The 17,911-nt window shown below is 38.7% G+C and overlaps 1 protein-coding gene across 1 annotated transcript in view; it reads left to right on the top strand.

Annotated features, from left to right (window-relative positions):
- The window catches only part of LMBR1 (limb development membrane protein 1), a 73,684-nt gene extending 55,830 nt beyond the window's left edge, over window positions 1–17,854 (top strand). Inside the window, exons 10-17 of the mRNA XM_044424698.1 lie at window positions 2,685–2,765; window positions 4,069–4,145; window positions 4,581–4,658; window positions 5,471–5,544; window positions 5,796–5,886; window positions 8,682–8,748; window positions 12,652–12,813; window positions 13,889–17,854. Coding sequence (XP_044280633.1) covers window positions 2,685–2,765; window positions 4,069–4,145; window positions 4,581–4,658; window positions 5,471–5,544; window positions 5,796–5,886; window positions 8,682–8,748; window positions 12,652–12,813; window positions 13,889–13,974 — 716 coding nt within the window. The 3' untranslated portion in view covers window positions 13,975–17,854. The remainder of the gene's footprint in view (window positions 1–2,684; window positions 2,766–4,068; window positions 4,146–4,580; window positions 4,659–5,470; window positions 5,545–5,795; window positions 5,887–8,681; window positions 8,749–12,651; window positions 12,814–13,888) is intronic.
- The last annotated feature ends 57 nt before the right edge of the window (window positions 17,855–17,911 follow it).

Below are 17,911 nucleotides of genomic sequence, written 5' to 3'. Positions count from 1 at the left end.
ACCCTGCCCTTGTATGCTAGTGAGAGTGCACGAATGCGAAGCAAGGAATAGGGAAGACAAGAATGAAGGTGTAGGTTGGGTGTTTGGCTGAAATTCAAATACTAATATAATGAAAGTTTGCAGAACCTGCCTAATTGTTATGCTTTTGAATTAGCAATAGTTTTAGTTCAGGACTTCCTTGACTCCCTTCTAGGAGTCAAGCTGGAAAAATATAATTTACCACCAATCTTGTGCTTTTAAAATCCTGTTATTTTAAATCTGTCATAAGGTACTGTAATGCCTTATGGTATTAAAGCATTTATATCTTTAATAAGTGAATTTTATATAACTTAATTGATACAGGAAGTTAGCAGAGAGGAAGCAACTCATATGCATTTGTGGGTTTGCAAGAAGTGTTTTGTTCTGAAAGAGACACTGTCGTGGAAAAAGAGTTTCTAGCATATCGTATTTCAATACCTGCATAATTCCCACACTGAAAGAATAAAGCCAGGACCTTCTTTATATTAAAAGGGAAATGTTGCCTTTAGCTATTAGTTTTCCTGAATCCAAGGAGGTGGGTGGGGCAGGATCAAAAATACTTATTTGATCAAAGTTATTGACTCTGAAGGTATTCCAACCTATGTAAGAAAGATGAAAGGTGTTGTTTTTATTGCGCACTAGTAACAGTGTAATTTTGAACTAATTGGTGTTGAACTGCCAATCACCTACAGGGAATGCAAATAGATACTCCTACAATTTCCTTTGAGGTACTGAAATATTATGTTGGGCCTCGAAGAAAAACAAAATAATACTGTTAAATTGACCTTAAATGAGCTGCTTCGTGGTTTTCTTGGAGAATCCCTTCTAACTTTTCATGACTAGTCTGAACAAGTTCTGTCTACCAGTTTGATTTATTGACTAGACAATGCAGACATTAAACTTTTGTGCTTGTTTGAAATAAAGCTGAGAGCTTTGAATAGTTTGTGCCATCTTTCAGGGATCCGATTTGATTGCTCTAAAATGCTGCCTTGCTCTCTGGAAAAATATTGGGATTAGCACTGCCCTGTTATCATCTCAGGGGAAGTTGTAAGAACTGTCTTTTCTTTGTCAGTGTAAATATTAAAGATTTAATTTACTTCCCATTGACATTGGTGTGAAAATTGCTGAAGAAGAAACAGTGAATGTGGTAAGATACCTGTATTGAAGCTACACAAAACTGCCTTATACTGAATGAGTCAATTTCTTTATACCAAATGGTTAAGAGAGATTTATTCTATAAATTTGGAATCCAGTTCTTATTCTTGAAATGAAGATTGAGTAGTGGTTTTTGGGAAAATACATTGTGTGATTTTTCACAGGACTAAGGGTACAGTCCTATGCATTTTATACAGAAAAATGTCCTGTGACTCCTAGCATAACCCTGCTATATCTTAAAACTCCTAGCAACATGCGTATTAAGATTTCTCTAAGAAACAGTAATATTAAATTGGAAGGTTACATAAGGCCTTAAATATCTGTATTGGGAACATGAATTGCATCCAAATCAGACCATGCACATTAATTTAAAAAGTTGATGTTCCAACCCAGTAGGGAACAAGATACCAAAATGGAATACATTTAGTAAGAATTACAAGGAGTCATAATTGAATAGTTCTGATCATGACTATACAATTAAGAAAGATACCTTTTAATAATTTTAAAGAAAGACATCATGCAATTATTTTATTAGAAGGAATTTTTCAGCATAAGATTTTATTACAGGGAATTTTGCAAGTCTTGACTTAAGCAGGCAGAATAGTTAGGCCACATTTTTGCTCCTGTTTCCCTTGCACTAACAGATACACTATAGAATGACCTGGGTCATCATATAATAAACAATGATGCCTCTTTTTAAAGGAAGTAAACATTCACAACTTTCTATGGACTAAAAAGAAAATGGACTCAAACCCATTCATTTTAATGCTTAATGCATGGTTGTCTGCTTTGAAATGTTACATAGGCTTGAAGTAGTACAGTTGTGAGTCAGGCTTAATCTGTGGACTGGTAGTAAATTAATATTGTTTCATGATAAACCTAGTCATGGTATCGATTTTTCTGGAAAAAACAACACAGAGTCTCTCTGATAAAAGAACTTGTTTTCTTAAAGCATGTGTTGCTCCTTTGATTGTGTAAGCTGGGGAATGCTCGGAGTTGGAAGCATTTTTCCCCTCTAAACAAGTATAGGATTATGCCCTAAATAAGTGAGACAAATGGTGGTAACGCACAGGCATATAAAAGTATTTAGCGTGTTTAGAAAGGTTGTTCTGTTAGATAGAGCTATTACCTAGTTGTCTTCTGGCTTCTCCAATATCATCTAATACTGTTTTCTACTTTGTACCATGCTTGATTAGAAAAGGAAGAAGAAATCCCATTTGATTTTTTTCCCACTGACATCACAGGCATTTGTATGGAGCTACTGCAGGGGATGGTTCTTCTTGTGACTGGTTTGTAGCTTGCTTAGTGTTGTTATGCACCATCGAGTCATCTCCAACTTACAGCAACCTCATGAATGAAAACTCTTCCAAAATGTCTTATCTAAGCAGCCCTGCTCAGCTCTTGTAAATTCAGGGCTGTGGCTTCCTTTATGGAGCTTGAAATGGCTGTACATTAGTTGAGGATTGTTTTTGTATCCCTAATTAAATGAACGTGTCTTTGTTTTTGAACAGGGTTAACTTCTCCAGTGGAATATAACACAAAACAGTTGGAACAGGAACTGAATAATGTGAAGAACATGAAGACAAAATTGGGTAATTACATTACGTGTGATGTTTTGTATATTATATTCAGTATAAAATTGCTTTTTCTAGATGATTTAAGAACCATGCATCCATCTATATTATTCATATACCAAAACTATCTTGGTGTAAATAACAGGAAGTCTTGCTAACTTAAATTTGTGTACTGTATGTATAGTGTTTGAGCTGTTTTCTTTAGTGTTTTATTACTCATATCCCATCTGTTTGTGAGTGGCTGAATTGACACATTCACTATAGCAAAAGAAGAGCCTTGCCGAATCAGACCAGAAACTTATGTAGTCCAGGATCTTATTTCTTGTAGTAGTCCCTCACGTGCTGCTGGGAAGCACACAACAGAGCATGAAGGCACGCATATCCTCCTGCTTGTGTTCACCATGAACTAGTACACAGATGCCTCCATTGCTCCTCCAGTACTGGAGGTAATATAGAGCTATCATGACCATAATCTCTTTGGAAATCCATCCAGGTTGATGTCCATCGCCACATCTTGTGGTAGGGAACCTATAGTTTAACTAAGTGCTATGTGGAATAGCACTTCTTTTTGTCTTTCTTGAATCTTCCATCTTCCAACTTCATTTGATATCATAAGAGGCGACAGCTTCTTTTGCATTATGGAGTTCCATTAGTATTTATACTGAAGTCTTGGGTGGTTTAAGGTTTGTGAGTTGTTTGTCAAAGGTTTTTGCTTTGGCAAACAGAAACCAGGACTAGGTTTTGAAATATAAAATAAATTTTCCAAATACAGTTTACAGCCTGGAATGCTACTTTTTAATGTGCTGACTCTACATTTTTATACGACTGCTTCTATATGAGAACTAATTGACCTAAGATAAAGTGACCTAAAGCAGACAAGCAGAAGCGACATGTGCTCTAGCAATTGTTAAAATGAGTGTCATTTCAGATTTTAAGTGGAGGACCAAATCTCCACATGAAGTATTTGCATATAAAAGCAGCTTCTGGGGGGAACATTCTGGAGAAATGAGTAGTAGGGTCAGATGCCTCCAAAATGATCCCATCCAAGCCCTCACCTGTCATTGTTTTGGAATAATTTAATGGCTGGGGTTTGCATGTGCAGGTTACTTCCTCACAAGGAAAGATGATTGATCTGTGAGCCTCTCTGGAAACTACAAGTGTACTAAGAAGTTGCCCGTGAGTTTCCAATTCGATCCAGTATTCTTGAGATTGCTTTTAGTTGCAATTTATGTTGGGGAATTTCTAATGTTTAAAACAAAATGAGATAATGTTTATCTCAGGCCACCTTAAGATTGAAGGCTTACTTGTTTTCCTCTTAAAGAACGCCGGAAAAAGGCTTCTGCATGGGAGCGGAATCTTGTGTATCCAGCTGTAATGATACTACTACTAATTGAAACAGTAAGTTCAATTACCTCTGCTTCCTTCTGCGTAATGCTCACCTGTCCTTTTGAGGCTAGTGATATTTTTCATGTACATGTGTGAGCTGAGTATCAGAACTATAAGAAAAGGCTTTCCTTGCCCTTCTCCATTCAGAGATAACGTTTTAGTTACACTTATGAATGTTACTTACTGCTTTATTTATTGTCTTAATTATTGTAATTATTATTGTTTTTACTGTTACTGTTACTATTAATTATTGTAATTGTTATTGTTTTAATTACTGTAAGACATTTTTTGTATAGGACAGGGTAAAAATATTTATTTATAATTTATTTATAAATTAAATATAAATATGTATGAATAAATATACATTTATTTATAAATAAATAGATAAAACCCAATGTTGTGAACTTAGCCTTTAACTAAAGACTCTGCTTTTTGCTTCCTTTGTAGGCAATCTCTGTTCTCCTAGTTGCTTGCAATATTCTTCGCCTGTTGGTTGATGAAACTGCAATGCCGAAAGGGTCTCGGGTAAAGTATTTTGTGTGTGTGATTTTAAGTGAAGCACAATCCAGTAAATGTATTCTCAGGAGTAAGTCTAATTATGTTCAGTTGAGCTTACTTCTAGGACAATGGGTGCAGAATTGGAGCTTGAGAGGTCAATCCTTAAAGGAAAAAAATCTATCCGTGATAGGTCTTCCACATTTTAACATAATATCTATTCTCAGGAGTGCTTCACACATGCATTGGAGCATGCAACATGTCTTAGAATAACAGGGAATCTCTAAAAAATGGTCTTGAAGCAGCAACATGTGTGCACAAGTCAACAATGCACACAGCTATTTCTTTGTTAGAAGTTACCATTTCACCCACTGCTGAAAGGATGCTGTTCAAAGGGGCTTCTCTCTTTAGCAGCAGGGACCACATCCGTGGCAAGTTTAAACGAAGCTCCAGTGGTGCATCTGGCTCACCCTTCTGCTCCTGCCACTTCATTAGATTGTGACTGTTGAACCTTTTCTGTTTCTTAGTTGAACGGCTTAGGTGCATTCGTTGTAGTAATCCCACTGCTTTTAACATGAAACAAGCTATCTCTAATATGCTCTGGATTCTTCCTGCAACTATGTTTATTGCCATGTAGATGAGATAAGAATTATATTTTTTGAAAGTCTGCCTCATATTGTGTGCAATTTTTAATGCTTAGAGATTTGTTTAGCATAAACATTATTATTAGAGTAAGCTTATTCATAATGCTTGTTTTTAATGCTTCTGCTCAAGGCTCTCAGCATTCTTGTAGGCCAAAAAGAATAGCTCTCTCTGTGTAACTTTAAAAAAAATTCTTTCAGGGGCCTGGCATAGGAAATGCCTCTCTATCCACATTTGGTTTCGTGGGAGCAGCACTTGAGATCATTTTGATTTTGTATCCTTTCTTTCAGTAGACGTTCCTGTCTGTTAACAAGTATTCTTTCTAATTTTCTGGGACGCTGCTAATTTACTAAGATGCTTGCCTAGAAGAGAGAAAATGACAGGTCAGCCATTCCCATGCACTCAAAAGTGGTTGTTGTTTCTCTCTCCCTCGCCACCCCCGCCACACACTTCGTGGTGCTTAAGACTTCTAGGAGTCTGAAATTTGTATTCTTTAGGGGTTCTTTTTTTCCTTGATTCTCACAGCTATCTTATGGTCTCCTCTGTCGTCGGCTTCTATAGCTTACGCTTTTTTGGAAATTTCACTCCCAGGAAGGATGACACAACCATGACAAAGGTAGGTAAAAAGTCTGAGATGGTTATTCCTTCCTTCCTTGTCAGTTTCTGTCATCCAAGACAGACTTTTCTCCCTTGGTAATTATCCTCTATGGCAGTGATTAGTATTTGTAGCTTGGGTAAACAAACTGGAAGATTTTCAGATTGCTGAATGGTGTACCCAGTTTAGTTTGGATGGCATCCATACACTTGGGAAAAGCCTGGAATTGCAAAGCTTATTAGCTAGCCATAGAAAATCTGGTAGAGAGCCCCCCTTCCCCCTCCTGCAAAAGGGAAATGTATTGCTAATGAGTAACTTTGACTGTGCAAATTGTACTTTTAAGGGCATGTTTGAAATGTGAAGAATTTGGTTGCTCTAAGTAATGCAAGCAAATTCATTCAATTTGAATAGCTAAATAGGAACTAGTTCTATTCAGCAACACTTTTCATTCTGTGGCTACTCTGACTTTCCAATACTTAAGGTGGCTTTAGAACAATTAGACTGAGACACATGTTAAAAAGATAAGCTCATATACCGAGCAAAATTATTATGCAGCCAGAAGGGATTCTGTTTAACTTCCACTTTTTTGAGATTTCCCTCTTTCTTTCTTTTTTAAAAAGGTCTTTATTGTATTCCAATAAGTGGTTGACAAGTAGGGAGTGGAATTTGCTTTCATCTTGCCAGGAATTCTTGGAAGTAGGAAAGTAAACAGCATAGAAGATCCTTGATTAAAACTGTTGAGTAGTCCCATTATGTTTGCTCAACCCTTTCATGTATAGTATTTTGGGAGGGAAAATGTAAACTAATGACATGCACTTAGAATTTTGCAAATTATTTATGTTTAGACTCCTTTGCATTGAAACCCTCAACATTGTTTTCCTTTATGCTAGAATTGTGTTATAGTGTTGTTTATTAATGTGAGCTATTTATGTCTCACTTTTCAGTATCAAAATATTTTAAAGGTGGTTTAGGACATAAAAATACCTTCCAAAAAACAAGAGCTGTTGGTAGTAGAAGACTGAGGTGTGGAGAAGGGGCAGTGCAGCTGCAGCCAGTCTTTGCCTACCTTCCTTTCTATCTTCATGTTAACCTTCAGTGTAGTGTATATCTTGCACAAAAGCATATTTATACCTGGATATTCTGGTGTGTGTTTACTGTTAGAATTTAATAGTGACTTGTACTGGTTTATTTACATTGCTTTTTCTATTTTGAAATTATATACAAATATTGATTTTTTTGAAGCCACTGTGAGATGAATGTGCAACAGCTAATCTTTGCCTGAAGTTTTTGATAAGGGCAGCAGTGTATTCGTACCTTTGCAAAACCAAAGAAAGAAATGAGGTCTTAAGGTTCAGACTGCATCTATTATGTATAAAGCATAACATTGCACATTTAAGTCATCCATCATTGGTTTATCAGTCCTGAATATATGAATGCTTCTAGGTGTGGCTTCTAGGAATGTCCTTCTGTATTATATTTATTGAATTGTGACCCAGCAGGAAGGACTGTGTTATCTTTTAATCTTTGTACAGTGCTTAGAACATTTTTGCTACTCAGGAAGATTGGATGCTCAACTTGCGTATTTTGGAAGGAACTTAGTTGATTCAAACCTACCAGACTACAGATTAGTTCACAGCTCTGTGTCCATTTTCACCACACATTTTGATACCTAGAGCTTTATGAGGTAGTCTGAAGGTTACTTTAAAAAATGTTTTCCTATTGCTTACTTGCAGCGAGCAGCTTGAAAGAACAGTGCCTGGGTTACCACTGCTTTGAAAATTGTCCAGGAAGCAGCTGTGCATTATCATGTGGTGCTCCTTCCCGGGTAACTGTATCCATGTACCAATGGGAGCAGCCATCCTTTTTTCTCTACAGTTACTGGGGAGCAACAGCATGTGAAGCCATTTGATTCCTAGAGCAAATTCTCAAGCATTTTTAAGCCACACAGCAGGCACTAAACTTTCTAACTATTTGAGGCAGTTAAAAAAAAAGAGTGAGAGAGAGAGAGAAGGAAAAAGAAAACTGTTTTTAAACTTCTCCTTAAGTACTTTTAAAAATACACAATTTTAAATTTAGATTTTACCTCAATTGTGCAAATTTTATTTATTTCTAAAATGAGGATCAGATGGCAAACAAAAACCAGCTGAAGTTCATTCTGTCTATTCCTATTTATACCATCCTGAGACCCAGGTAAAGGACAGGATAGAAATGCTTTTAATAAAATCAATCAATAAATAAAACATGCTTGATATTTTGGTAACCATCCTACTCTGCTATGTAAGAAGAGAACCATTACTGGTTTTGGTATCTATCTTGTGCTCTGGAATTTAGATTCCCTTGCATTAAGAAACAACATGTCATAATTAATGGGTCATAATATATTGGTCATTCTGAATGCTGGATGGATGGAAACTGTATAGGCCTGATGCATGTACAGTTGGATTTGGTACCATAACCAATACTGTGTTATGTTTAAAAATATGGTGACTAAAACTAGTGCTGAGCATGCTTTCTTTAGGCTTATGTAATATACAATATGCCAACTTTCAAAGTCACTGTGGTCTGTTAAGAATTTTCAGGGCAGACTAAATTGTCTGGTTTACAGTACTAGAAGGAATGCAGCAGCAAGGACCCTTGCAGTGGGCAGGCTATAGAATCAGTTTAAGCTCTTTACTTTACTTTACTTTACTTTACTTTACTTTACTTTACTTTACTTTACTTTAAAGTTCTCTGTTCTTCACTTAGTAAACTTAGCAGTTGCTATTTAAGCTCATCAGTCTCGTTGTATTTCATTGAAATTGTCATTTCCCCAACAGATAATCGGGAACTGTGTTTCACTCTTAGTCCTCAGTTCAGCTTTGCCAGTTATGTCGAGGACACTGGGTAAGTTTTATCTGGAAGATCTCCATTGCATTGCTTTCCATTTGATGTCCTATCTATGGAACAGTAGATTGATTCAGTCATTATTTTTAAGGAAAAAAAATCTGTACTGCATGAGTGTCTTAATGAAATAGGTGTGTGTATGCGACAAGTCGGAGCTCTTAAACCAATGAAGACCCTGGTGATTCACCACTGGGCTTTCATACATATGGGCAACAATGCCTGGGTCCCTGCTTTTGGTCTTGGTCAGTCATGGGAATTTGGGAGAAATACTCTGGGAAAAATCCATAGATGCTCACTTGGTAGTACTCTCCTGCCTTCCATAGTAGTTTTACTTGAGCAAGAAAGAAAACTAGGTAGTGAGAATTCTACATTGGACAAAACTGGAGATTTCCCTTTCATGATCTAGCTCATCCCATCAACCTATACTTGAAGTATGCATTACTGTATGCTTGCTTATACTGAACTGCATTTGCCATTTTGCTGCTCATTCTCCCAGCTTGGAGAGATTGCTTTGAAGCTCCTCAGAATCCTTTGGTTTTAACCACCCTAAAAAGTTCAGTGTCATCAGCAAACTTGGTCACTTCGGTGCTTACACTTACTTCCACAGTACTTGGATCTGCCATGAATTGGATTCAACAGTTGGAGTTAAGTCTTTTAAGGGAGATGTCTGGTGTTCCAGCTTAACTGATCTTGTTGGATATATTTCAATTATTGCAGCCTGAGGGTGTGGACAGGGTGCTTGGACAAGTTTGTCCCACCACCGGTATGCTCAACGCCTGCCCTTCCTGGTTGATCCTGGGTCCAGGAGGTCATCAGCGCCTCTCTGAAGGAGGGACTGGTTCCCTCTCCTTTGAAGGAGGTGGTGATCAGGTCTCTCCTGAAGAAGGTGACCTGGGCCCAGAGGATGTCGCCAAGTATAGACCAGTGACTAGCATCCCTTTTTGGGGGCAAGGTGGTCAAGAGCACCTTGATGGATGAAGAGCACAAGTGATGGCTGGGCAACTTCAGGCTCTCTTGGAGGAAACTGACCATCTAGATCCATTTCAGTTTGGGTTCAGGGCTGGTTATGGGAGAGAAACTGCCTTGGTCATCCTGTGGGATGACCTTTGCTGGGAGAGTGACGGGAAGTGTGCCCCCTGTTGGTTCACCTGGACCTCTCAGCAGCTTTTGATACCATCAACCATGGTATCCTTCTGGATAGGCTGGCCGGGTTGGGGGTTGGAGGCACTGGCACTAAGGAATTTTTAATTGTGGTATTGTTGATGATAGTTTTAATTTTTGGCCATGACAGGCTGCAGCTGGCTGTAGGTACTCTGTGCCACAAAGGATGTTTGAACTTCTGGTCCTACTTGGATTAATTACTCTTCCCATACTACAAATCAGATTCTGTAAATGAAGTCAGCCATGTCTAGAACAGGCTGAAACTCACTTGCCTGGGCAGACAAGCAACCTACACTGCTTTCACTTTATCAACTGTTATCCAATCTGTCATTCACCTCGGATACTGACTCAAACTTTGACTGCTTCCTATCGGTTAGGTGGAAAAGGAGGAGACACTTGGTGCCTTGGTCAGACCCTCAGATGGCTTTACTTAGTGGTTTCATGTCAATGCTGAGAAGCATGGGAGACAAGATAGAAACTTGTGGGACCTTATGTGCTAATGTCGAAGAACTGAGCATTAGTCTCCAGAGCTCACAGGATCATAGCCTTCTGCCCTTCCTAGATGCTGGGACAACCAAGGCATTTCAGTGCTAAACCCAGATGGAAAGGGATATAGCTTATCTTGTCCAGGAGTGCAGCTTGAAAGCCAGCTTAGTGCAGTGGCTAATTCTGGATTTTGATGATCCAGGTTCAGGCTCCTCCTTAGCCATGGATTGAATTAGATGGCCTTGGTGAAAAACTACTTTCTTTTAGCTGGAATAAAGAAATTGTTATAGTGCATAGCCTTTTCATTGTGATGCTTGAAATGAAGCCGCAAGTAGTATGTTGTGGGTGCTGTTGTGCATTCTGGGAACTACAAATTGCTTAGGATTCACTTGCAAGGCCTGCTGGGGTTGTGCACTGGGTCATATTTGTCTGTGCTTGATGGGGTTTCTGAAATTAGATCAATGTGCTAGTGCTAAAGCTTGTTACAGGCTTCAGGCTACCCCCCCCCCCTTCCCGGCCATATTCTGAAGATAGTTGGGGCTTCTCCCCAGGTTCCCTGGCCTTCTGACACATAGTGGGTTTTGACTGAAGACAAAGACTTTGCACCCCCCCCCCCAGTCTTTCAAAGAAACTTCCCTGGTGCACATTTTTAGAGGTTTTTTAAAAAGCTTTCTGAGATTTTCTAGACCTTTAAAGATGTGTGGGGTACAAATGTAATGAATTAATAAATCTATTGAAATGTAAAAGCATTTGCTTTAATGACTTGAAGCTGCTGCTGAACACATTCAGATCTTTCTTAGTTAATACAGAAAATAAGGGGAAAATAGTACTTAGAAAGTGCTACTTTAGGCACTTCTAAAGGCTTTTGTGCACAGCCAGTAGACATTTTTAACTTGCTTTCCTTTAATGAGAAGATTGCTGTACCATTTTACAACATACTGGCATGAAGCTGAATTATGGGTTGAAAACACAGGAAAAATAGTAAAGATGACTCTAGTGTACATATTTGGTTCAGTTATTGTTTCACAGGAAACACATTAATGGCAAGACCTTCTAGTTTCGCCGCTGAAACCCACAATGAAATTCCTATATCGTTTACCATAGAGATAAAGGGAGGAATAAAACAGAATGATGAACAGTTAAAAACACAGCTAACAAATAGACACAGCTGTCCAAACAGGATTAATAGAGTATCTTAGGGTACAGTGAGTCATGTTGTGCTTAGCAAAATATCAACATGTGCCACGTTAGCTGTTATGCCCAGTGGCACTCGATAGATGAAAAGAGAAAAACAGATTCATGGATGCTTTTCATAGTATTATAAAGCAAGTTTCTGGATGATGAAAGGAGCAAGGCTGTTTCTGTGATGGGAAAGGCAAATGGGGAAATTAATTCAGCTGTTTAAAAACAGCTCTTAATTGTTTACGTGAATGCAAAATGGTGCATTGCAAGCATTGCAGCGTTGGGTCCGTGGTTGATGGCCTTGTGTTCCTTTTCGAAATGGCTTGGAAGACATTGTGCTGGGTAGGTTTTCTGAGCATCTTTTCAGATCATTTCTTTATGCTTTTGCTTGGCATGGAAGGTTGCATCGATGGGCTTTGCTGGTCCCACCAAGGAGTCCCATTCCCGGGTCCCAAACAAGGGGTCCCATTGCTCTAACAAATCTTTCCCCTCCCATTCCAGGGGGCATATCTTAAAGCTTAAAATACTGATGCAAAGGTAAAACGTAAACCAGGTCATGAAGGGAAATTGAGCCACAGTAGCTTATATTTTCTCATCAGATGTGCCAGTCATGAGCTGCCTAATTGGCATAATTACCCTTGATGGGCATAGGTTGTCATGACATCTGAACTCAAGGAGAATGTGTGGCAGGGATGGTTAACAAATCATCCTGGAACCCTAGAACAAGCCATGAATTTCAAAATGTTTTGTAAAGTACCCCAGCAACCCCCCCCTCTCCTGGTTTGGATGCATGATGGCCCGGACTCATAACCAGCATGAGCCGTATATTCCTCCAGAGAATGTGCACATCGGTCTGTAGATCCTTAAACCCCAAGTAGTGTCTTGCCTAAAATTCTATATGGCATTTTAAACAACAAATCCACGGAGTTTCAAAATAAGGATCAGCGGTTTAGGTTATGTAAAGAATTATCTACAAAGTAGTAGAAGACTTTTTTTTTTGCACAGTTAAACAAATACCAACCTCAGAGAAATCAGGCATTTTTCTGAATGTCCCTCTTGTCTTCTCTCTGTCAGGCATTACCAGGTTTGATCTCTTGGGAGACTTTGGAAGGTTTAACTGGTTAGGAAACTTCTACATTGTGCTGTCCTACAATCTGCTTTTTGCCATAATGACAACCTTGTGTCTGGTTAGAAAGTTCACTTCTGCAGTTAGAGAAGAACTCCTCAAAGCACTAGGTAATGTATACTTTTCCTTTTGTGATATTCATGTTTTACATGATTTAAATTGTAAAACATGTAATTGTACTAGGCAGAATAATTTAACTAGCGTATCTTTTCCTTTTTCACCTGTGAAATTTGAGTCCTTTTTGATTTAAAGAAAATTATTTATTACATTCTCATCAAATGGTCAAGACAGATAGTAAAATAAACCAGCAAAATAAACATGCAAATAAGACAATTGAAACACACCAATAAAATGAATAAATGTAACAACCATTAAACCAGTTGCAGCACATCTAGTCCAGCATTCTGTTCAGACTGGTCAAGGAGCTGCCCATGAAAAACCCACAAGCAAGTCAGGAGTGCAACGGTAGTCTCCTGCCCATCTTCCCCAGCGACTGGCGTCCATAGCCATACTTCATGAATTTGTCCAATCCTTCTTTAAAATCGTCCAAATTGCTGGGCATCATTACATTCTGTGGAACCAGATTCCATCATTTAACTATGCACTCTGTGAAGAAATACTTCCTATAATGAGTCAGTTTATAAAGCCTGCCTGAATGGCAGTGTCTGCTGCTGGATGGTCATCAGCACTGGGGCTAGACAAGCCTTGTTAGCTAAGGCCTTGCAGGGTCTGGGAGCAACCACCAAGAAGAAATTCTCTCAAGTTCCCACCAAACTCGCTTCACATTTTGGTTGGACACAGGTATCCTCTCAGAGGGTTTGGAAACTTGGGCTAGATTGCATGGGAGCGATGACTGACAGACCTTACCTAGTATCGTGAGGCCCTGCTTTCCTTACCGCCAGCACACAGTGATGTAGGGCAGAAATTAGAAACATTATGCTGTTGTAATGTGAAGTACGCTCAACTAGGCTGTAGTAGTGGAGTAGCTGGATGCAGAAGTCCTGTTTTGATGACCACAGCACCTTAGTAATCATGTCCAGTTTGGTTTTAACCTTCTCAAATAAAGGGCCTTCACAGGTTAAAAAAAATCATTTATGTATTTGAGCAATGCTTACAGTGGTCTTTAAAACAGCCATGCCAACCAGAAATGAAACAAACGGTACAGTAACTTTCTGTGTTCTGCAGGTTTAGATAAGCTTCACCTCTCACACAACGCAAGAGACTCAGAGACGGCAAAGCCATCTGTAAATGGACATCAGAAAACACTGTGAAAAGTTGTTGGTGAATTGTGCCCTTCAACTTCATGGCATTCCTGTCACCTCATCGTACTTGTTTTTGTATGCTTTTCCTTGTTTGTATATTGGGTCCAAATTGATAACTCTGCACTTCAGACTGTTCTCTTTTGGATTGGTCCATGTGAATTATTTTGTCAGCCGTTCCTAAGATAAATATTGGAACTTGAAAGCTGAAAAGAACACTGGATTCCTCTTTGAGTAGACCATCCCATTGATCTTTCGGTATGCAAGGTGAAGAATCTCCTGTGCATAAATACATTCTGAAAAGATGTGCCTGGGTATTTGAGATGAGCCCTGCTAGCTGGAAATGGCAATCCCACCACTGGAGGATTCCATTATGAAAACTGACAACTTTCATAAGCGTGAAGTTTAGAAACAGTACATTGGTATACCTACCCTACCGGTTTGCACCATGGTTGTATCTAAGATACCGCCAGTTCTTAGTTCTAGATGATAAACTGCCCTGCAAGTATTGCTCAGCACAACTTCCATCACGACTCATGAATTACAGATAGCTTAATCTCACATTGCAGTGCTAAACATGAGCTTGGAAAATTGAAAGACTTCTGACCATTGCGTACATAGCCATGCATAATATGGGTTGCGTTAACAATGCAGCAGTCACCCACTTTACTAAATAATGTGCACAGAAAATTCTGTTGATCCTGTTCTGTATGACATATCATCCACATGCATAATAACGAGAAAAGGAGGTAGTTGATCATAACTTTACAGGTGTGACTTTGAAATGACTGCCCACACCTGGGCACAGGGCATTTTGGATCATTGAAGTAAACCACTTTTTCATTCTTTATTTGTTCATTATATATAAAGCTGTGTCTTTTTTGTTCATTTGAAAACAAGCAGTTGGCTAGCAGATTACCCTGTCAGGTTTTTTTCAGAATGAAAATTTAGATCCCCACTCCACACCCCAGGGATTTAGGTATAATATTGTTAGCAGAGCATGCAACTTTCTGTGATTTTGCCACACTTTTGAAGTTTATAAATTCAGTGTGAGATATAAAGCTGAAGGAAATCAAAATTGAGTTTGTTAGTTAACATACTGTGAGTAGGTTGCAAACACCAGTGTGGCTCGTCACTGTGTAACTTTGGATGCAGTGCCACTGGTTACTGCATTAGTGAGTATATAGGTTTGCTCAAATAAGATTAACTGAAACTTTGTAATGTCAAGCATTTCACCTCAAATGGAAAACATCAGTATTATGTTAATCTTGGTAAATCCAAGGCCTCTAATTTAAACTAGGTTTTGATATCCACATAGCCTAGTGTGTTATCCTGCTTTTTAAGAAAGAGCAAAATGTTGCTATTTTCATTATGATTCAAAGCACATTCCCCATGTTTGATTTCTGTGTGGATTTCTCAGATATCAGAAATGTTGCATTCAGGGTTTACATAAATTCACACAAAATTAATTTTGCTTCAGAAATTTGGAAGGCAAAGTTTTTAGTAAATAGATGATAGCAGTTTTACTAATGTAAGTGATGTATGACAAAACATGCTACATGGGATAGATTCTAGTTATTGGAATAAATTGTAACTGACTGTTTGCCACTGTGGAAGTTATAGGCATAGTCAACTCTGTCTTCAAACATGGAAACCTATATTTCAGTTGGAAAAGGCTGTAACCTTGAGATGGATTTGGATGTCTTTTATATGGGTGAAATTGGTTAACTATACTTTTAAGCAAATTAATTGTTATATCCCACAGTATCAGCATGTTTTTAACTGATCTGGCACCTTGACTCAATACCAGTAATGTGCCAACAGAAAATGTATATCCTTGGTTAAAGTGAACTGAGACAACCAGTGGTCTGCTTCACACAACCAATCCAGTCACATGGCTTGAACAATCCAAGCCATGGTGGAAACCAGGGGACATTTCAGCCCTCAACTGGGGGTTGCCATGTCATCTGAACCTGGCCTCTGTGGGTTATGTGAGGCTTAAATAACTCTTGCAATAAGTCACAATGGTTAGGATTCAGCGATGTGACAATTCCTGGTCAGAGACTGAATGGGCAAATTACTGTCTGGCTTGTGCTGAAGCTTAAACAGCCCTTTCTTGGCTAGTTCGATTGTGCAAACCACCTGTTGATCAAGTTTGGACACACTGCAATGAGTTCTGGTACCCACAAATGCCACGTTGCATATGCAAACCACTTCTGTTATATTGCACAACGCTGGCTCACCTTTTTCTAACCCTAAAACAGGTCATGAGTTATGCCTAGGGTTGTTTAACTTGAGCTTCACCTGCACTTGTCAGGTTTTTATGGCATGATAGCCCCTCAGCAGGGTTGCATAATCAAAATGGCAGCCACATAAGCCACAACCTTAGTGTGGAACAAACAACCAATGTTTGGTTGTAAGGTCATGTGAACAGGCCTATTCTTGGATCCAAGTAAAGCCAAATTGTTCAAAGGAATTTGACACTATGGCTAACCATACTGCATTCAAGAAGACTGAGACATTTGTTTCCTCTTGAATTCATTGCCATGATGACTGCAAAAATGTGGGGAAAGAATGGTTGAAGCCATCCAAATTTATCCCATGTTGCAAGTTGACTTTACAAAAAATTGCAATACCACATCAAGAACCATCAATACAGATTTGGAGGCTGCAAGAGGGATGTTTGTTATGGACTGATTAAATGATCCCATTTAGTTAAGGGGGAGCTATGCAGGTGAGGAGATGCTTTCCTTGGATTGATTTGCAGTAAGGGTACATGATAGGATGGCTGAATCCACAGTGTGCTAAGTCATAATGGCTTGTTGTGTTGTCTGAACCGTCAGAGTACGACATTTCCATGGCTTCTCATGAGTGGATCCAACCACAGAGAGGTTGCCCACTACCTCCCACTATTGAAGATTTTGCCTAGATGGTAGTATTTCTGGGATCAGGAGTACTCTGCAGACTGTGTTGACATCCCTTTAGATAAAAACTGGGAAATATTATTTTTGGTCCTAGCCAGCTAAGGAGATAGGCGGTACCTGTCTTGATCCTATACATCTTGTATGCGTATAGTGCCAGGGCAACTGACTATTTCCTGCTGGTACAAATAAATACAATCTCACTCGAGAGAGTATATTAAACCTAAGGTATTGCACTCCCTCCCAAAATATGCACACATGCATGGAAATGAATATGAGCCTGGGTGAGGGGAGGCATGTGGTTTAATACCTGTGTCCTCCAACTAGAAATAGCATATGACTGTTTCCTTCCTTTGCCTTATCCATGGAAAAGTTATTTCACTTCTCAGTGTAAACTATTTTACACATTAAGTTTGCTTTCACATATGTTAAACCCTTATTCATAAATCATTAAAAATGTTATAAGTTTAAATGTGCTTTAAATAGTAGTAATTCAATTCATTGATGGATATTGGCAACACATTTCTAGTCATTTGACTCATGAAGAGTCAAGTGTCCTGTACCTTTCAAAGGTAGAAATAGCTCTTCTTTGGACATCAACCATGCGCCTCATTTATTCAGAGGCTTAAGCACAAACATGCTTGTCTTGTGTAAATTAACTATGTTACAAATCAGACCAAAACTGTATGTCAGTTAAGTCTCTCAAGTGAGCCATTGAGTGGCTTTGTTTTCCATTGGTTGATAGCACAGCATGTTAACACACCTCAGTAGATTTGTTGTGCAAAGTCTGAGCACACTTTTGCTATTCAAGGTTTTGAACGAAATGCAAGTAAACAGAGGGTTAATTCAGAAGTAGGTTTCACTTAGGACAATTTTACAGATTGTAATGTTTATCTTCACCCCTCTTTCTCCAGTATCTTTTGCACAGTTGCCTGTTTTAATTAAAGAATTGACAAGATGTTCTTGTAAAACTTGTTTCGGAGGTGTCTCATTCAGGTCAGACTTTGTGATAGTGAACATTGCTATTA

This window comes from Varanus komodoensis, unplaced genomic scaffold (genome assembly GCF_004798865.1).
Source record: "Varanus komodoensis strain SLA01 unplaced genomic scaffold, ASM479886v1 scaffold15, whole genome shotgun sequence".
Classification (NCBI taxonomy): Eukaryota; Metazoa; Chordata; class Lepidosauria; order Squamata; family Varanidae; genus Varanus; species Varanus komodoensis.
The sequence above is the reverse complement of the archived record's forward strand: the minus strand, read 5'-3'. Positions and strand labels throughout refer to the sequence as shown.